The sequence below is a fragment of the Impatiens glandulifera genome, chromosome 1, assembly GCF_907164915.1.
Source record: "Impatiens glandulifera chromosome 1, dImpGla2.1, whole genome shotgun sequence".
Lineage (NCBI taxonomy): Eukaryota > Viridiplantae > Streptophyta > Magnoliopsida > Ericales > Balsaminaceae > Impatiens > Impatiens glandulifera.
The window spans coordinates 45484313-45506806 of NC_061862.1; the positions used below are offsets into that span (position 1 = coordinate 45484313).

At 34.6% G+C, this 22494-nt stretch overlaps 1 protein-coding gene across 1 annotated transcript; it reads left to right on the forward strand.

Moving 5' to 3' along the window:
* The first annotated feature begins 276 nt into the window (after positions 1-276).
* Positions 277-798, forward strand: LOC124926536 (cell wall / vacuolar inhibitor of fructosidase 1-like). Its single transcript, XM_047466785.1, has one exon. It carries the CDS (start codon positions 277-279, stop codon positions 796-798), a length of 522 nt encoding a protein of 173 aa, XP_047322741.1.
* Positions 799-22494: the final 21696 nt, after the last annotated feature.

Here is a 22494-nt window from a genome sequence, read left to right on the forward strand (position 1 = left end):
TCCAAATTTGTTATTTTTTTTGATAGACAACAGTTTAGTGATTAGGCAATGACGTATTGATTATCCCTTTTTATATTATTACTAAAAATAATTCATCTTTATCATCATTATTTTAAGATAATTGATAAGTATCTTAACATGAATTAATCAAGCATATCTACTATAAAAAGAAGAACAAAACAACCAGTATATATGACTATTAGAAAGAAGTTTCTTCTTTAACTATCGTCCTCCTTTTGTCAATCCAATACCCAATATTTGCAATCCACAAGCATAATGGCTTCTTCTATACCTCAAGTCATCATAGGTTTCACATTCTTAGCCCTCCTTTCCTCACTTCAATTATCAATTGTAATGGGGGATGATAATCTCATAATCCAAACATGCAAACACACACAGATTTTCAAGCTCTGTCTCAGAACACTTCAATCAGATCCACGAAGCAAGAGTGAAGATGTTGCGGGACTAGGCCTAATTGTTGTAGATGCAATCAAGAAAAATATAAATGTGGGAATTAATCAAATCAAACGATTACGACATTCAAGGCCACGCCTCATAAAGCCTTTAAGCTCTTGTCTAGATAATTATGAGTTCGTTTTAAGTGATCTTGTACCAGAAACAGAACATGCAATTCGAGGAGTCCCCAAGTTTGCAGAAGATGGAATGGTTGGTACTGCACAAGTGGCTGATAGTTGCAAGAGTGCTTTTGGTTCATCAGTTTCTCCTATTTCTGCCTTAAATACTAGAATTCGTGACTTGGCTGTTGTGGCTAGAGCCATAATAAGGAATTTGTTGTGAATTTGCTCAACTCATTCAGTATAGTTATTTACATCTATACACTAAAAGGAAGGAATAATACAAATTGTTGATTTAAGCATGCAAGAAATTCTACTATTTTCAATTTTACTATTAATTTTTTTTAATATATTATTGATGCAGATATACAAATAAATATATATATATATATATATATATATATATATATTATAAAAAATCAAAAACTTAAGATAAATAATATAATTTTTTATTTCAAAATTATATTATTCATTACTTATATTCTAAAATATCAATCAATTACATATTTATTAATAAAAATTCAAATCCTAATAAACCAAATATTTAAATATAATTACAAATATAAATAAACAAGAATTGTTTAACTTGAAAAATAGCCCAAAGAAGCATTTCAGATTAATGAAAGAAATTATCAAGAAACCATATTTTTTCTTTATTGTGCCAGTAAAAGAATTTAAGATAAGTATTATTGCATTTTCTGGTTTGTGATGATCAACAGAAGATGGATTGCTGCTGGGAAGGTCAACATAAATAGCCAATCATGGAGATGATGTCGACTAATTTGTTTCATGCCAACGCTGAGATAGGACATCTGTAAATGCAAGATCTTCATATTTGTTTCTATTTTATATTCTGATTAGCAGAAATTAAGAAGAGATCGATTGACCTACCCTCCTGAACACTGCAGAAGTCATCGTTTCCGCGGAATCAAATGCCATGGAAGAATCCGAGGGGTACCAAATGCCATTGAAGAATCAAACCAAGATTCTGCAGCATATATGCTCTACATATCTTTACCGGGATGATGTAATCATTAATTATTAGCTCAAACGAATTCATAAGGAATAGGTTAAAAAAAAACTTTGGAATGAGCCTCTTGAATCTCACTATCTCGAGAATTGCTCTTGCTCAAAACTCTTGCTATTCGTAGGCGGCGGTGGACTTTTCCGGCAGTGAGCAACCGTGCTTTTAATCGCGGCCCATCATATCAATCTACTGAATGGATGAATGAATTGAATTATTCTACCAATTTGCAATATTCATCTATTCTTTCTATTATTGTTTGTCAGTGAAAGAATTTCAGATGACTTTTAGGAGCAAATTATCTATTTTCAACTTTCTTTAGGCATTCTATCTGCATATATATGAATAAGATCATGGAATAAATATAGAACTTTCATCTATCAATAATATAAATAAGTTTGCATACAATATATGTTAGTCATGAGTTGAAGTTGGATGAAACATATATTTGTATCCACATGCCAAATGTGATCTATCAACCTTAATGAAATATGTTTAATTTTAAAGAAAATTAGTAAACTCAGGTGATCTTATTGGAAACGGCAGTGAGCAATCAATATATTTTCTCACAAACTCAGGATAATAAGATTATAAAAAGGAAAGGTATTTTATTTCAGTTCATCTTCTTTCAAATACAACTATTTTATTTATATTAGGACAAAAAAACTCTTAAACTTCTAAAACTTTCATTATTCTTAAACAGATAGAATTAATGCTTATTAAGAAACCTATTAAACAAAAAGATAATAATTTTAATATTAATTAGACTATTAAACTCTCAATTGACTCTTTAATTTCTTAATTTATTTTATTTTCAACACTCTCCTGTAAAGTTAATATTTCTTCGTGATTTCAAGCATAATCCTCATTCTCTAGTACTGAAAACCTCCACTCCAAGAAGCTTGTTAAAATATTTGTAATTTGTCAACAAATTTCACATATTCAAGAATATTCAAGTTTGATCTCCTTTTTCATAATACTCTCTCGGATGAAGTGATAGTGCGTATCGATGTGTTTACTTCGATCATGAAAAACAAGATTCCTTGCTAGAGCTTGAGCAGACTTGTTGTCGATAAAAAATGTTCTTAGCTAGATTGCGTGTCAAGTGCATGTTGTTATTGCGACATATTCAGTTTTATAAGATGATAGTGAGACTATCGCTTGTTTCTTCGAATTCCACAAAATTGCATTAGACCCCATAAAAACAAAAATCTACTTGTGCTCTTCCGATCATCTATATCTCCGGCAAAATCATAATCAGAATATGGAACAAGTTGAAATTCCTTGGATGATGAATAAAGCATTCCAAAATCAATAGTACCTTTCAAATACTCAAAATTCTCTTTGCAGCTTTCATGTACTCCCTCGTGGGCACTTCCATGAATCGATTAATAATTCTCACACTAAAAAGAATATATGGCCGAGTACATGTTAAATATTTTAGACATCCAACGAGACTTTTGAATAGTGTGAGATCCATCTTTTCTCCCTTTTCGTTTTTGCTCAATTTAGCTCTAACCTCCATAGGGGTAGCCACCGCTTTGCTATTCGACATATTGAATCTATCCAGGACTTCCTTCACATATGTTTGTTTCCCAATAAAAATTCCACCATCCAATTGACGCACTTCTAATCCAAGGTAAAATGACATAAGCCAATATTTGTCATCTCAAATTCTCGAGCCATATCATTCATAAAATCTTTATAGAGACTCAGATTATTTTCGGTAAAAATAAGATCATCCACATAGAGGAAATGAACAAACAATCTCCATTTTATCCATTTTCACATAAAGTGCATACTCATGTGAACATCTTTTAAATCCCTTTTCACGAAAATAGCATCAATCCATCTATAATCTTCAAAACTCAAAGGCGTTGTTTTAGTTAAAAGACATATCATAGAGACATCATTCATTATCTATGTTTTATATTTGTATGTGCAGGGATTTGTGTTTGAATTATATGCATAAAATTGTGTTTAGATTTGAAGAATAAAATATAATAATGGTTATATCAAGTGAAATAATAAATTATAAATGGTCAAATACCGAAATATTTAGGATAAATTTTTTGGTTTTGAAGGGTAAAACCGAAAGAGTTATATAAATCTTTAGGTTTTGCCCAATTTCCAACACTTTTTTTTTGGGTTTTAAGGCCAAAGACGTAAGATTTAGGCATATCTTTCGGTTTTTCTATGGTATACCGAAAGATTTGCCCCATATCTTTCAGCTTTGGTCACTCTTCACAAATTTCTCCACCCTTTTTCAATTGGTGTTTTGGTTTCTACATACATTAATCTTGTTTAATTGTCCATACAAATCAATTGTGATTTAATATTCCAAGTATAGGGATTGTGATTGAAATAGTTACAAGTATATAAAGTAGGGTTGTTGTTTGAGTATATAAAATGTATACAAGCTTTGTGTTTGATTATATATATGTATACTTAGAATGAGTGAATATGTTTTATATTTTATGTGTAGGGATTTGTGTTTGATTTATATGTATAGAATTGTGTTTAAGTTTGAAGGATAAAATATAATAATGGTTAAATCAAGTGAAATACTAAATTGTAAATGGTCAAATACCGAAAGATTTAGGATAAATCTTTCGGTTTTGAAGGGTAAAACTGAAAAAGTTATATAAATCTTTCGGTTTTGCTCAATTTCCAGCACTTTTGTTTTTTTGAATTTTAGTTCAAAGCTAAAAGATTTAGACATATCTTTCGGTTTTCCTATGGTATACCGAATGATTTTCCCTATATCTTCCGGCATTGGTCACTATTCATAAATTTCTCCACCATTTTCCAATTGGTGTTTTGGTTTCTAAATACATGAATCTTGTTTAATTGTCCACACAAATCAATTGTTATTTAATATTCCAAGTATAGGGATTGTGATTGAAATAATTACAAGTATATAAAGTAGAGTTGTTTTTTGAGTATATAAAATTTATACAAGCTTTGTGTTTGATTATATATATATATATACTAAGAATGATTGAATATGTTTTATATTTGTTTGTGTAGGGATTTGTGTTTAATTTATAAGTATTGGATTGTGTTTAATGATAAAATATAATAATGATTAAATTAAATTAAATAATAAATTGTAAATGGTCAAATACTGAAAGATTTAGGAAGTTTTGAATGGTAAACCGAAAGAGTTATATAAATATTTAGGTTTTGCCAAATTTCTAACACTTTATTTTTTTTGGGTTTAAGGCCAAAGCCGAAAGATTTAGGCATATCTTTTGGTTTTTCTATGGTATACCGAAAGATTTGCCCTATATCTGTCGGCTTTGGTCACTCTTCATAAATTTCTCCATCCTTTTCCAATTGGTGTTTTGGTTTCTAAATACATGAATCTTGTTTAATTTTCCAAACAAATCAATTGTGATTTAATATTCCAAGTATAGAGATTGTGATTGAAATAATTACAAGTATATAAAGTAGGGTTGTTGTTTGAGTATATAAAATGTATATAAGCTTTGTGTTTGATTATATATATATATATATATATATATATACTAAGAATGATTGAATATGTTTTATATTTGTATGTGTAGGGATTTGTGTTTGATTTATAACTATTGGATTGTGTTTAATGATAAAATATAATAATGATTAACTTAAATTAAATAATAAATTGTAAATGGTCAAATACCGAAAGATTTAGGATAAATCTTTCGGTTTTGAAGGGTAAAACCGAAAGATGTATCTAAATCTTCCGGTTTTGCCCAATTTCCAGCACTTTGATTTTTCTGGTTTTTTTAGGCCAAAGCCGAAAGATTTGGCTATATCTTTCGGCATCTATAACCTCAAAGCCGAAAGATATACTTAAAACTGCCGCCCCTTAAATTAAAGGAAATACCGAAAGATATACCTAATACTTTCGGTATTGTTCCTTTATGTCGCGAATAGGCAGAAACCCTCCCCTGCGCGCTCTCTCTCTTCCGTCTCTTACCCTCCGCTGATTCCAGCCGCAATCAAGAACACTTCCGCCGATTGAAGATTTCTTCCGCCGAATCCAGCAGCAACCTGCTGAATCCAGTCGCCATCCACCATCTTTCGCTGCTCTTCATCTTCTCCAGTCGATCGAACGTCCAAAATCCAGCCGCCACTCTTCACATTCTCTAACGCCGTCGTCGCCGCTACTGTTGAACAAGCGCCGTTCTCCTCTTCTCCAGCAACTAAACCTTCAATTCCAGGTTTGTTTTCTTCTATTTCAAACTAAATTTATTGTGAATTTGGGAAATTTTTATATATTTAGGGTTTCTAGAATTTAGGATTTTTGAAGATTTGCTAGTTTATTTAGCTTTGAGTATTTGAGTAACTTATTGAAATTTAGAGTTTTTGCAAATTGTTGTTAGCTCAATGTGTTTTTGTGTTTGATAAATGTTAATTTCGCAAATACCAAGACTGCAGAGGATGTACATGTTGTCTAAGACCGCTCCAATGATGAGATGATACAAGGAAGGTAGAGTTGAAGGTGACATCCAGCTGATTCATACACTTGGAAAACGTTTGATGAGAGGTATAAGAATTTTGCGTCGGACCCCCATAGCGCGAGACTTGGTTTATCAAGCGATGGGTTCCAACTCTTTGCAAATGGAAAAAGGTCATATAGTATTTGGCCGATTATTCTAATTCCTTATAACATGTCACCCACTCTGTGCATTGATTCCAGCAATTTCATTCTATCTTTGTTAATTCCAGGTCCAAAGAGTCCGGGAGATGCAATTGACATATTTTTACAGCCATTGATTGAAGAGTTGACTAAACTATGACATAGTGGTGTGAGAACGTTTGATGCACACACCAAGCAATACTTTAATATGCGCGCAGCGTTGCTATGGACCATTAATGAATTTCCAGCATACACAAATTTGTCAGGGTGGAGTACAAAAGGGAAACTCGCTTGTCCTTGTTGTAACAAAGACACTATATCTCTTCGATTTGTTAATAGGCAGAAAAAATGTTACATGGGTCACCGACGCTTCCTTCCACCAAACCACAAATACCGGAGGGATAAAAAGTCTATTGATGGTAGAACAGATTATAGAGAGCCCTCAAAAATATTAACAGGACAAGAAATTTATGAGCAAGCACGGGACCTAGAAGGCACTGTTCTAACTATAGATCAAAGAAAGAAAACCAAGATATATCATAAAACATAGGGAGACAATTGGAACAAACATAGCATTTTCTTCAATTTGCCTTATTGGAGATCATTATTATTGAGACATAATTTGGATGTGATGCATATCAAAAATAATATTTGTAATAGCGTGTTGGGAACAATGATGAATGTGAAAGAGAAGACTAAGGATGGTCCTAAAACCCGAAAAGATTTACAACTCTTGAACATAAATCACTGATTACATCCTATAGATGTCGAAGGAGTAGTTCATTATCCAGAAGCCCCTTTCACTTTGTCCTCTAAGAATAAACAACGTCTTTGTAAATTTCTGAAGGATCTTAAGTTGCCTGATGGATTTTGCTCAAACATTGGAGGTTGTGTAAATTTGCAAGAGAATAAGATTACGGGATTGAAGAGTCATGATTGTAACATTTTATTAGAATACCTTATTCCTCTAGCAACCTGTGGATTGTTTCCAGATGATGTGTATGATGCTATAATAAATTTGTCTCGATTCTTTCGTTTGTTGTGTTTCAAAGTGTTGAGTGAATCCGATCTAGAACAATTGTATTTGGATATTGTGACGACACTGTGCAAATTGGAAATGATTTTTCCAATGTCGTTGTTTGACATCGTGATGCATCTCCCGACACACTTGTCACTTGAGGCTATACTTGGGGGTCCTATCCAGTTTCGATAGATGTATCCTATAAATCAATACATGGGCACAATGAAAATATATTTACGGAATAAAAATCACCCAAAAGGCTCAATAAGAGAGACATATCTTTTGAATGAAAGTATTTGTCTATGTGCCAAATACATGGAAGAAGTTCCTAAACCAAGTTCAATCACGGGTCTCTCAGTATTTTAATCATTGGAAGAATTATCCAACGACACAATATATAACTTGGATTATTGCGATCGAGATATGGCTCATTCATACTTCTTGAAAAATTACCCTAAAGTAGAACCATTTTACATGTATGATTTCATATTTCTTTGTTAGTACAAATTATTAGTATTAAAGATATGATCTTAGAATTTAATATTGTAAACACACGTTCATCGAGTATGTGCAGGATTGCAATAACATGGAGTCCCGTGGAGAAATTCCCCCAACGTATACTAGTTATTTTAAGCATAGAGTGAGTAGATACCAGAACCATGGAGAGATCTGATAACTTTAACTTGATTCTAAATTTTACGAATAATTTAACATGAGTCTTAATTTGCGTATATAAGTCGCCCAATTAACAGACGATAGCGATATATCAAGAGACTTTAAGATCTTAAGCTCCGGTCCAACTCTGTAATCATTTAGTTTTGTTTGGTGTAAAATAAACGGATACAAATTATGTACAGAAAAACACGACGAAGGTCTAACCACTCAAAACAGCGGAGTTGCTGTTGTAGGAAACAATAGATCAGATACTCTATCATACTACGGAGTTTTAACGGACATAATCCAAGTACAATACTATTCTCATAAACAGGTTGTCCTCTTCAAGTGTTAGTGGTTTGATGCACATTGTGGGGAACGTGGAGTGAAAGTGGATAAATACGGCTTCGGAAGTATAAACGTCAACCGCCTTTTAAAAACTCAAATGCAACAACCTTATATTTTGGCGAGTCAAGAAAAACAAGTATTCTACGCCCCTGATATGGCATCATGACACGAATGAAATATTGTGACAAAAATAAATCAACGTTTTACAAATATCTAGTTAAGAATAGATTAGTGGTTTACCTTAAACTTCACATCATACTGATTTCATACAAATAAATCAGTACTATCTTTGTTAACAGGTACGTACAATACCGCCAAGAAAACTCTTCAAGATATTCAAGGAGTTGATTTCACAAGTAGGCAACCTTACGACCCAAGGGGGGTCTTCAGGGAGCCGGGAAGAGCATTCAGGGGAGCACGTAGTGGGTCTGGTGTTAAATCCTGTCCCAATATCTTCTTTCATATCAAACCAGCCACAAGAAGAGGATGATGAAGATAATTTTGTTAAGAGTACGTTTGCGGGCGCAGAGCAGGATCAGGAGGATGAGGAGGCTAAGCAAGAGAAGGAGCATAATGAGGATGACAAGTCCACTCCGGACACTACGGGTACCGGTAAATTATTATAAATATTTATTTTTTATTGTTGATAATGTTTTTGACCTAATAATATTAATTAACATTCAAATGAAGTTTTATAACATTTGGTGATTTTATATTTTAGAATCCATTTGAGAATACAAATATGTCTATAGATACGTTTAGAGAGGCCGTAATTGCACACATCAAACAAATATGGGATAGTTGGCGCTCCGATTGAGTCTGGATTATGTCTGGATTCATAACGGAGATGAGGCGGCCGTACTTGCGAATCTATCACCATGTTATGATTCAGCAGATTGGGAGTTCCTCTACCGACACCACTTCTTCACCGAGAATTTCAAGGTACGTATAATTTCAGAATTGAAATATGTACTAACGACACTAGTTTTAAATTCTATTTTATTTTAAATGCAGAAAAAAGCTCTATCAATATTGACAACAGAAAACAAGTGAAGTTTACGCACCATATAGGCAGTAAACCATTTTCGCGCGTAGAAGAATAATTGGTATGTACATTATTCAGTTTATACCTATTATAAATAATTTAACTAATTTATTGATGAACACTAACTAAATTATTTATGCAGACGATTGAACTCGGGCGTCCACCAACTATCATAGAGAGGTTCAGAAAGACTCAAACTCCGAGACCCACCTAAGACAACCCGATCCCGATGTTGAACCCATTATCATAAGAGAAGATTGTAAGTTAATAAATAAGTTTAATTGAAAATTTATTAGAACTATATATACATCTTATACAATGAAACTTTAAAATGTGCAGGCGGAGATGGAGCAAATAATTAGTGAAACACCCGATATCTGCGACTTTGAGGTGACCGAGAAAGCCTTCGGGCCCCAACGATACGGGCAGGTGATGGGTATGGGGTCAGGCGTCCGACCATCGCGCTTTCATGGTGATTGACGGAGGGGCGGCAATTCTCAATGTGGAGGGTCGTCGTTAAGAGAAGATAACCAAAAACTTTGGGCGTAGGTCAATGAACTAGAAGAGATAGTTCAAGTTAATAACGAAAGAACGCAACAACAGATTGCAGAAATATTAGCAAGGTTATCGAATCAACCACCAAGTTAGTACGTTTATTATGTAGTTTTTGGATAATGTTATCGTGTTTGGAACAAGTATGTTGGATTATGTTTTTGGATTAGTACACGTGTGTTTGTAACACGTGGTTATAATACGTATTGATTTAGAATTTTGGAAAATGTAATGAATTTTTTTGATTATTGTATTTCTTTGGTTTGACTGATAATTAAACAAGTTAAGGTTATGTAAAAAACAAACAAAATATTAAAAATTTGTAAAGAGAAAATACCAAAAGATATATTCATATCTTTCGGTAAAAGTAGTAAAGCAAAACCAAAAGTTATGCAATCTTTCAGTAAAAGCAATAAAACAAAACCGAAAGATATGCATATATCTTTCGGTAAAAACAGTAAAGCAAAACTGAAAGATATACATATATCTTTCGGTAAAAAAAAGTAAGCGGGGCCGAAAGGAAGTAAAGCAAAGCCAAAAGATATGCATAAATCTTTCGGCAAAGGAAGTAAAGTAGAGCAGAAAGATATGCATAAAACTTTCGGGAAAATAAGTAAAGCATTTCCGAAAGATTTCAATAAATCTTTCGGTAAACGTAGTAAAAACATTTCCGAAAGATCTCACTAAAACTTTCGTAAAAGGATATACCGAAAGATATGAAATTTGTCGGCTTAGGTCTCCACACCTTTACCGACAAGATCACTACCGATAGATGCCAACAGTCTGACGGGTTATCGGAAAAAGACTTTTATCGACAAATATAGGGCTTTTACCGAGAGGTTATACTTTTGGTAAATGACCTATTTTTACTAGTGCAACCAAACTTTTTTTGAAAGAATTTGAAAATTATAAGACATGTCACCTAATATTATATTAAGTACCCTTTAATCATATCAAACTTTTATCTTACAAAAGAAAAAATAAGAAAAACTGTTGAGTTATGGAGCCTACACTTATAATAAACTCTACATTGTTAATTAGAGTTTATTGGGTTTTCTTTTTGGTTTGGGCTTGGGCCTGACCAAACTTATTTAAGTTTATTACCTGAATGTTTACCTTATAAATATGTGATTATTAAGTGTTTACATGACAAAAGACAGAATTCTAGAGAGATAAAGTGTGAGGCAAAAAACTCGGTATTCCTTCTTCTTCTTCATAGTGAAATCTGGTGGTGACTGAAGTGGACGTAACTCAATTTGAGTGAACCACTATAAATCTGTGTCTTCTTGTGTTCTTATTTCTTGCATTTTTACAGATTGTTTCAAGCATGTCGGATTTGAGAGATACAAATCCTAACAATTAGTATCAGAGAAGCATGGCTAGATCTGAGCATTGGAAACAATGGCAAGTGAGAACAGTATAGGACATGAGATTGGAAGATTCGATGGGACAGATTATGGCTTTTAGAGAATGTAGATTGAAGATTATCTCTATGGAAAGAAGCTTCATGTTTCTTTGAGTGAGAAACCAGAGAAGATGGATGAAGCTAAATGGAAACTCCTTGATAGACAGGTTTTGGGAGTTGTCCGATTGACACTAGCCAAGACGGTTGCTCACAATGTAGGAAAGGAGAAGACCACTATGGGTTTGATGAAAGCTATTTCTGATATGTATGAGAAACCATCTGCTAACAACAAAGTACACTTAATGAAAAAACAATTTTACTTAAGAATGATTGATGATACTTCTGTCACTACTCATTTGAATGAATTTAATACAATTGTGAATCAATTACTATCTGTTGAGATTGATTTTGGGGATGAAGTTAGTGCCCTCATTATGTTAGCATCTCTACAAAATAGTTAGAAACCTATGAGGGCAGCAATTAGTAATTCAGTTGAAAATGCTAAATTGAAATTTGTTAAAGTTAGAGATCGTATTCTTGCTGAAGAGGTTTGTAAAATTGATTGTGGTGAAACGTTCAAAGGTTCTTCTCTGAATGTGGAAAACAGGGGCAAAGGTAATGATAGAAATTTCAACCAAGGTAAGAGCAGATCTATGTCGAGGAGCAGGAGAAGTCAGTCCATGTCTAGGCGGACATTTGAGTGCTGGAATTGTGGTAAACATGGTCATTTAAAGAGGAACTGCAAAGTACCGAAGAAAAACGGTGATGATAAAAATGATGTAGCCAATGTTGTTACAAAAACTGCGACTGATGCGTTACTTCTTTTTGTTGATAGCCCGATAGATTCATGGGTTTTGGACTCGGGAGCTTCTTTCCACACCACTGATCACAAAGAATTAATGGAGAATTATGTGGCTAGAAACTATGGGAAAGTTCATCTTGCAGATGGTGAGCCACTGGATAATGTTGGCATGGGGGACATCAAATTGAAGATGGGAAATGGTTCTATTTGGAAGATTAATAAGGTGATACACATTCCAGTTTAATGCGCAATCTAATTTTTGTTACACAGCTTGATGAAGAAGGTCACAATTTTATTTGTGGAAATGGTGCATGGAAGGTGACTAAAGGAGCAATAGGTGTTGCTTGAGGTCACAAAACTGGAACATTATACACGACTTCAACTTATAGAGAAGCAGTTGCTGTTGTAGTTGATGACTCGAAGAACAGTGAGTTGTGGCATTGCAGGTTGGGCCATATGAGCGAAAAAGGGATGAAAATTCTTTTGAAAAATATACAGATTCCAGAACTGAAGTCTGTTGAACATCAGTTATATGAAAACTGCATTCTTGGAAAACAGAAACGAGTGAGTTTCTTAAAAATTGGGAAGGAACTCAAGAACTGATGTGTGAGGACCTGCACCTGTTTCTTCTATTGGCAGATCACAATACTACATGACGTTAATAAATGATTCGATAAGAAAGGTATGGGTATATTTTATGAAGCACAAGTCTGAAGTATTTGCTATTTTCAAGAAATGGAAGACTTTGGTTGAAAATGAAACAAATCAGAAAATTAAATGCTTGAGATCCAACAACGGAGGTGAATATATCAATTCCGATTTCAAAGAGTATTGTGTTGTGAATGGGATCAATATGGTGAAGACTGTTCCCCGAACGCCTCAAAAGAATGGAGTAGATGAACGAATGAATCGAACATTGAACGATCGTTCTAGAAGCATGAGATTACATGCAAGGCTGCCTAAAACCTTTTGGGAAGAAGCTATTAATATTGCTTCATATTTGATAAACAGGGGATCCTCTGTTCCTCTTGAATTTAGAATTCTGAAGAAGCCTGAAGCAATAAAAAGGTAAACCTTTCTTATTTGAAAGTGTTTTGTTGTTTATCATATGTTCATATTAATGAATGTGATAGGACCAAGCTTAATCCAAAGTCTAATAAATGTTTTTTCATTGGTTATGTTGATATCGAGTTTGGTTATCGTTTCTGGGATAATCAAAATCGGAAGATCATTCGTAGCAGAAATGCTATCTTCAATGAATATGTTCTCTACAATGATTGTGTTGAGAATACATTAGATGGTGATTCCAAGTTGGAAGAGACTGGTACCGTCGATTTGAGAGAATTTTCAGCTGAATATATACTGACTGTCGAAGAAGAACAATGTGTTGTTGAAGATGAAATCGTTGAGAATGTGGCCTCAGAGGTAAATCAGCAAACACTAGTTATACAGTTGAAAAGATCGTCAAAGGATCGAAAACCAGTTGAGAGGTGGTCTCCATCTCTAAACTATATCTTGTTGACAGATAGAGGTGAACCTGAATGCTATGAGGAAGCAATACAATCTGATGAATCAGTTAAGTGGAAGTCTATGATGAAAGATGAGATGGACTCTTTGACATTGAATCAGACTTGGGAGATCACTAAGCCACCAAAGGAAAGAAAGAACTTCAAAACAAATGGATCTTCAGGATTAAAGAAGAACATGATAGAATCATGAGGTACAAGGCAAGGTTGGTTGTGAAAAATTTCAACAGAAAGAAGGTATTGACTATAATGAGATCTTTTCTCCAGTAGTTAAATTAATGACAATCAGAACTATTTTGAGTTTGGTTGTGAAAGAAGACCTTCATCTTCAATAAATGGATGTCAAAACTGCTTTTCTTCATGGTGATTTAGATAAAGAGATTTACATGCGACAACCAGAAGGATTTGAAATCAAAGGAAAAAATGAGCTTGTGTGTAAGCTTTAGAAAAGTTTGTATGGTTTGAAACAGGCTCCAAGGCAATGGTACAAGAAGTTTGATAGCTTTATTAAAAGTAACAATTTTCTGAGGTGAAGTTGATCATTGCTGCTATATCAAGAGGTTTGATAAATCGTACGTTATTCTATTCTTCTACGTTGATGAAATGTTGATTGTTGGAGCAAACTTGTATGAGATTAACAAACTCAAGAAAAAGTTGTCTGAAAAGTTTGCAATGAAGAATTTGGGTGCTGCAAAATAAATCCTTGGGATGAGAATTATCAGGGATGAAGAAGTTCTCAAGTATTCACAAGAAGAATATGTGAAGAAATTTCTTAGCAGGTTCAACTTATATGATGCAAAACTAGTTACTACCCCCTTAGCTAGTCACTTCAGACTATCTAATGATTAGTCGCCTTCAACAGAGGAGGAAAAAAATTACATGTCCACTTTTCCGTATGCCTCTGCCATTAGTTGTATTATGTATGCGATGGTTTGCACAAGACCAAACATAGCACATGCAGTGGGAGTTGTTATCAGGTTCATGAGAAACCTGGGTAGACAATATTGGGAAGCAGTGAAGTGGATACTACGATACTTAAGAGGAAGTGCGGGTCTCGCTTTATGTTTTCGAAAGTCTAATATGGGTTTGAAAGGATATGTTGATGCTGACAATGGTGGTGATGTTGATAGTAGGAAGAGCATAACAGGGTACATTTATACTCTGCGAAGTACTGCAATCAGCTGGGTTTTAAAATTGCAAAAGATTGTTGCTCTTTCTAGTTGTGAGGTAGAGTATATAGATGTGACAGAGGCTGCTAAGGAGATGATGTGATTATAACCCTTTTTGCTATAATTGGGTCAAGACTACGAGGGAAGTGTGTTGCGATGCGACAGTCAAAGTGCCATTCATTTGGCAAGAATCCTGTTTATCATGGCAAAACGAAGCATAAACAGGTTTGTTATCATTTCATTTGGTCTGCTTTAGAAGATGGAGTGAGAATCCAGTTGATATGTTGACGAAAGCTGTGACAAATGAGAAACTGAAGTTGTGTGAAACTTCAGTTGGTCTTCTTCGTTAAGACACCGAATGGAAAGCCACTACCGATCGAGAGATGATGAAGTTAGTCTCCAAGTGGGAGATTGTTGAGTTATGGAGCTCACACTTATAATAAATTCTACATTGTTAATTAGAGTTTATTGAGTTTTCTTTTTGGTTTTGGGCTTGGGCCTGACCAAAGTTATTTAGGTTTATTACCTGAATGTTTACCCTATAAATATGCGATTATTAAGGGTTTCCATGACAAAAAACAAAAATCTAGAGCGATAAAGTGTGAGGCAAAAAACTCTGTATTCTTTCTTCTTCTTCATAGTGAAATCTGGTGGTGGCTGAAGTGAACGTAGCTCAATTTGAGTGAACCACTATAATTTTTGGTGTATTTTACCTCGAATTAAGAAAATTAGAAAAATTGAAGACACCTGTGTTTTTTTTTATTATTTCTTTGTGTGCCAAAGGATTCACGTATGCGTGAAATAACGTTTGATGAAAATGTTTGAAGAGTTGCTTACAAGGATAATATATTACTGTTGTAGAAATCGAATAATAGCACCTATTTAGCAATTCAGAAATAAATAAGCTACAACAAGGCCTAACAATTCATTTTCCCTTTTGTGTAATCAAATAGACAGCCAAAACAATTGAGCATCAAACAATCAAATAATCAAAGAAATAGAGAGCAGAACACCAAGAGTTTACGTGGAAAACCCAAATTAGGTAAAAACCACGGGACACTTCGGCCACTTAAATCATCCACTATATCAAATGGGTAAACAATGTAGTTCAATACAAGCCTATAGATAATCTAACAAAATTTATCAATTGACCTCATTCTAACTTGTCATTCACATACATTATCATCATCACTAAAGATGGCTAACCAAATGGAGAAGAGATAAAGGAAATCAGAAGAAGAACCTGCTGCTTCAATGGAGGAAGAACTGCTGGAAGAGGGAGAGAGATAAACAAAACAAAACTACTGTATTTTTTTCCTTAATTAAATATGCCCTAATGGGCTTTATTAATTTGTTAGGCCCAACTGCCAAATTAGATGACCCAACAAATCTCTCCCGTCAGTGCAACTTCGCGGGCTCCAATAAACCCGCTCTCTCCCGACAATCTTCAAACTTGTCATTAGGCAAGGATTTCGTAAACATATCGGCACCATTCTCACTTGTATGAATCTTCTCCAAGTTCAGCTCTTTTGCCTCAAGTACATCACGTATCCAATGATATCTCACGTCGATGTGTAATGATCTCGAATGAAAAGCTGAATTCTTTGAGAGATGAATGGCACTTTGACTGTCGAAAAACACAGTGAACTTCTCTTGCTTTTGGCCCAACTCTTGTAGGAACTTCTTCATCCATAACACCTCTTTACATGCCTCAGTAGCTGCAATATACTCAGCTTCTGTAGTAGACAAAGCAACACACTTTTGTAACCTTGATTGCCACGAAACAGCACCGCCTACAAAGGTAACCAAAAAACCTAATACAGATTTTCTTGAATCAACATCACTCACCATATCAGAATATATAAAGCCTTCCAAAATAGGAGTATCACTTACGAAGCATAAACGTGTTTTCGAAGAGCCTCGAAGATATCTGAGAATCCACTTAACAGCCAACCAATGTTCTTCTCCAGGGTTGGAGAGATACCGACTAACAACACCAATTGCGTGTGCTATGTCCGGTCTTGTACATACCATGGCATACATAAGACTACCAACTGCAGAGGCATAAGGTACATTCTTCATTTCATCTTTTTCTTTCTTACTTGTAGGACATTGTTTAAAACTCAACTTGAAATGACCTACAAGTAGGACTGAAACCGGTTTTGCATTTTTCATTGCAAACCTCTCAAGTACCTTCTTAATGTACTTCTCCTGTGATAGCCAAAGTGTTCTGTTCTTTATGTCTCTTGTGATTTCCATGCCTAGGATCTGCTTCACTGAACCCAAATCCTTCATCACAAAAGACTTTTTCAACTCCCTTTTGAGCTTCTCAATTTTCGCAATATCTTGCCCAACAATCAGCATATCATCAACATAGAGCAGAAGAATAACATAATCATCAACACTGTATCTCTTGATGAAAACACAATGATCAGAAGTAGTCTTACTGTACCCATTTGCTTCCATGAAGGAGTCAAATTTCCTATACCATTGTCTAGGCACTTACTTGAGCCCATACAAGCTTTTCCTCAACCTGCAGACAAGATCTTCTTTACCTTTAACTTTGAAACCCTCGGGTTGTTCCAAATAGATCTCTTCCTCCAAGTCACCATGGAGAAATACAGTCTTCACATCCAGTTGTTCAATTTCCAAATCTTGACTAGCAGCCAATGCTAACACAACTATGATGGATGACCTCTTCACAACCGGTGAGAAGATCTCTTCAAAATCAATCCCCTTTTTCTGTCCAAAACCCTTCATAACCAGTCTTGCTTTGTATCGAGGTTGTGAGCTATTCTCTTGGTGCTTCAACTTGAATACCCACTTGTTCTTCAAAGTCTTCTTTCCTTTCGGAAGTTTCACCAAGTCATAAGTCTCGTTCTCTTGCAAGGAATTTATCTCTTATTGCATTGCCACCGACCACTTGTTCTTGTTTTCATGAGACAATACTTCTTGATAGGTTTCTAGTTCTCCCCCGTCAGTCAACATCACATACTCATTGGGATGATACCTACTAGAAGGTTGTCGCTGCGTACTAGATCTTCTAATATGTTGATCATTGGATGGCTCTAGAGAACTATCATCATCTTGTTCAGCTTCCTCTGTTAGCTCAGCATCAACTAGAGGAGTCTCATCAACCTCAACTTGGGCATTTTCCACATCCTTCGGTTGTGACTGTGGTGTACGAATCCTACCATTGTCAGGAAATTCATTATTCGTAGACTTCGGCTTTTCTTTTTTCTCAAAGTCTTCAATGGTCTGATCTTCAAAGAATACCACATCTTTGCTTCTAATGAGTTTCTTGTTAACCGAATCCCAACATCGGTACCCAAATTCTTCGTGACCATACCCAGTAAAGATACATTGTGTCGACTTGCTATCAAGCTTAGCTCACTCATCTCGAGGAACATGAACAAACACTTTACAACCAAAAACTCTCAAGTGATCATAAGAGACGTCTTTATCTCTCCAAACTCTTTCTGAAACGTCGCCATCTAAAAGAAATGAGGGTGAAAGGTTTATCAGATCAACCGTTGTCTTCATTGCCTCTCCCCAAAAGGATTTTGGCAACTTAGCATGAGACAACATATACAAAGTTCTCTCATTGATAGACCTGTTCATCCTCTCAGCAACTCCATTCTGTTGAGGTGTTTTTGGCACAGTCTTCAAAAGCTTGATCCCATGAATTTTACAGTATTCCACAAATGGTTCTCTATATTCTCCACCATTGTCCGAACAAACACATTTCAACTTCTTCCCAGTTTCTCTCTCCACTTCAGCGTGAAACAACTTGAAGTAATTCAATGTTTGACCCTTAGTCTTCAAGCAATAGGCCCACACATTCCTTGAGCAATCATCGATAAAAGTGATGTAATAATGAGCACCACCTAAAGTCAAGGAATCCATAGAACATATGTCTGTGTGAACCATATCTAGGATATTGGGCTTTCTAGATGGAGAGAAACTTTTGAAGGAAACTCTATGTTGCTTACCAACTAAGCAATCTGTGCATGTCTTCAAATCTGTGGACTTTAAGCCCTAAAGATCGATTGTCTTGGAGATAACTCGCATGCCATTCTGACTTAAGTGACCAAGTTTCTTATGCCAAAGCTGTGCTGAACAATCATTAACTACATTTGTTTCTCCCCCGTAAGACTTAGTCTCTGTCACTTAAAGAGAACCGACCTTCTTTCCTTTAGTTATCACCAAAGACCCCTTAGTGAGTTTCCATTTTCCTTCACCAAAGTAACTATGATATCCCTCATCATCAAGAATACCAGTAGAGATTAAATTCATCCGAATATCGGGAACATGTCGAACATTCTTCAAAAGTAGCTTGCATGAAGTGTTAGTATCCAAACAGACATCTCCTTTTCCAACAATGTTACACGTAATATGGTTTCCCAACGTCACTGAACCAAACTGTCCACTAGTGTAAGAAGAAAATATATCACAACGATTGGTGACATGATAAGAAGCACCCGAGTCTACCACCCATTGTGTATCTTGAGAAACAAGGTTGACACTATCATTGTTGTAAACAATATCGATGTCGTTACCACCCATATCTGCAACCTTACTACTTCCATCTTGCTTATTCTCCTTTTGTTCCTACTTCAAAGATCTGCACTAATATTTCTTGTGTCCTGACTTGCCACAATGATAACATGTAATCTCTTTTCTCGAGCTGGATGTTCCCTGTGACCTGTCTGAACTGCCACTGCGATTATTTGGTGTTTTACTTTTACTTCTACCCCTTTTTTCAGTCACGAACACCTGACTTGGAGTCGAGAAGCCCTGTTCTTTTCTTCTAGCCTCTTCATTCAACACGCTCTCTTTCATCATTTTCAAAGTGAGCATACCTTGTGGAACAGAATTGGTAATTGAAACCACAAGTGTTTCCCAACTATCAGGCAGAGAATTAATCAAACACATAGCATGAAGCTCATCATCAAATTTCATTCCTATCGCAGCCAACTCATTTAGAATCCCCTGAAAAACATTTAGATGCTCAGACATAGAAGACCCATCTTGATATTTCAACGAGAAAAGCTTCCTAAATAGAAATGCTCTGTTTTGAGTGTTGTTCTTCTCATACAGTTCACTCAAAATAGTCCACACTTTATAAGCATTAACTTCAGTAGCCACATGCTGATACACACTGTTGTCAACCCATTGCCTGATTTTACCAACTGCATTTCTGTTCAGCTCTTCCAATCTGCATCGTTCATAGCCTCTGGTTTTCCTTTATCACCCAAAATTGTGTCTTCATAATCATAATTACACAATAAGTCTTCCATTCGTGACTTCCAGATTGTGTAATTGGTAGCTGTGAGTTTGATCATCGTGCCATTACTACTCAACGATTCTTCCATTTGAATTATACAAGAATCACCACCAAACGAACTCATCTATGATACCACTTGTTGTAGAAATCGAATAATAGCACCTGTTTAGCAATTCAGAAATAAACAAGTTACAACAAGGCCTAACAATTCTTTTTCCCTTTTGTGTAATCAAATAGGCAGCCAAAACAATTGAGCATCAAACAATCAAATAATCAAAGAAACAGAGAGCAGAACACCAAGATTTTACGTGGAAACCCAAATTAGGTAAAACCACGGGATACTTCGGCCACTTAAATCATCCACTATATCAAATGGGTATACAATGTAGTTCAATATAAGCCTAGAGGTAATCTAACAAAAGTTATCAATTGACCTCATCCTAACTTATCATTCACGTACATTATCATCATCACTAAAGATGACTAACCAAATAGAGAAAAGATAAAGGAAATCAGAAGAAGAACCTGCTGCTTCAATGGAGGAATTGCTGCTTCAATGGAGGAAAAACTGTTGGAAGAGGGAGAGAGAAAAACAAAACAAAACTGTTGTGTTTTTTTTTTCCTTAATTAAATATGCCCTAGTGAGTTTTATTAATTTGTTAGGCCCAACTGCCAAATGAGCTGACCCAACAATTACTCCACTTAAACTAATATAAATATATTAACCTGGTTTTCTATTTATTTATTTATCTTAATTTATTTATAACATAGTGGGATGATACGAGACAACCTAATACACATTAAATTGAAAATTATTTCTTGAAAGGTTGAATAATTGAATTTTAAGGGTTGAATTAAGTAAATATTTAAAAATTAAAGATTGAACAAATGAAAACTATTTGAATTTTTAATGAAAAGATTGACTTGATTTTCCAAAAAAAGAAAAGATTGACTTGAACAAAAGAAATTAAAGTCTTGTGACGGTATTAAGTATTATTACTATAACAAATTAGGACACATGAAGAGAGAATGTTGAATATAGAAATGAGAAAAAAATGAAGAACATAAGGATGAAAAAGAAACAAATGTTCATCGAAGATAGTAGGTATCAATGACATTTTCTTAAAGAAAACTGTCGACTGCAAATTAATACTCAAAAATTTGAGGCACGTTCTAAACACTCTCCATAACTTGATCTCTATGGAAAAATTTGAAGATAAGAGTTTCGAGAATTATTTTTTGTGAAGGTCAGTAGAAAATCAACAATTAATCTACATCAGGCTCGTCCACATCAGCGAAAAGAAACTTCAAGCTCTCACTAGAAACAATTATTTCCCAGTTTATAAGGTACGTCTCTAAAAACCTGTGATGTTTGCTTAGTTAGATAAACACATAGGGTTTCATTTCATACAGTCCATACGCATAGAAAATCAAATGTTTTTGATTTGATTCATACAGATGTTTGTTTTATACAAGACAAATCTCTCGGTGTAGCACATTATTTTGTAACATTTATTGAAGATCACTCTATAAAGGTTTGATTTAGCACTTTGAAAACTATAAATCAAGTTATAGAGGTCTATAAACATTTCATTTAAGAGTTTATAAAGAAACATATATGAAATTGTAATGCATGAAGTTAGACGACAAAAGTGAATAGTGAATATGGAGGGCCATTTGAACAATATTATAAAGATCACATATTAAATTAGAAAAATTTATTCGAAGACACCTCAACACAATAGTATTCTAAAAGAATGAACCGAATGATTGAAGAAAGAGTATGGTGTGTATTATCTCATTCGAAGTTGCCCAAGTCAATTTGGGGGGAGGAAACGAGAATCGTAATTGACTTTATAAACATTTCTCTTATAGAAACATTGAACAATGACTTTCCAAACATGATTGACAAGAAAAATGTCTTTTACAAGCAAGGGAGTCTTTGGTTGTAAGATGTTCGATCATATCTTAAGAGATGAAAGATCGATGTTTGATGATTAGGCAAAATTGTGTGTCTTCATGGGGTACAATCACAAAGAATTCATGTACATGTTATGGGATCCGATGACAAAAAAGATCGTGAAAAGTTGTGATGTTATGTTTCTTGAAGATTAAGTTACAAGTAAAAATGACCAGGGTGAAAAAGTTGTGATGTTATATTTCTCACAGATGAAGGAAAATTATAAATTACAACCAAAGACTCTGAAATTCCTTTAAGAGACATCTTTTTTGTCCAAATTCTATTTGAAACGTCATTGTTTAATACTGCTATAAGAGAAATATTTATCAAGTCAACTGCGGTTCTCGCTATCTCCCCTCAAAAGGACTTGGGCAACTTCGAATGAGATAACACACACCACACTCTTTCTCAAATTGTTTAGTTCATTCTTTAGCCACACTATTATAACGACCCCTATATTCACCTCTACTGTCTAATTTCAAATATCACAATTTCT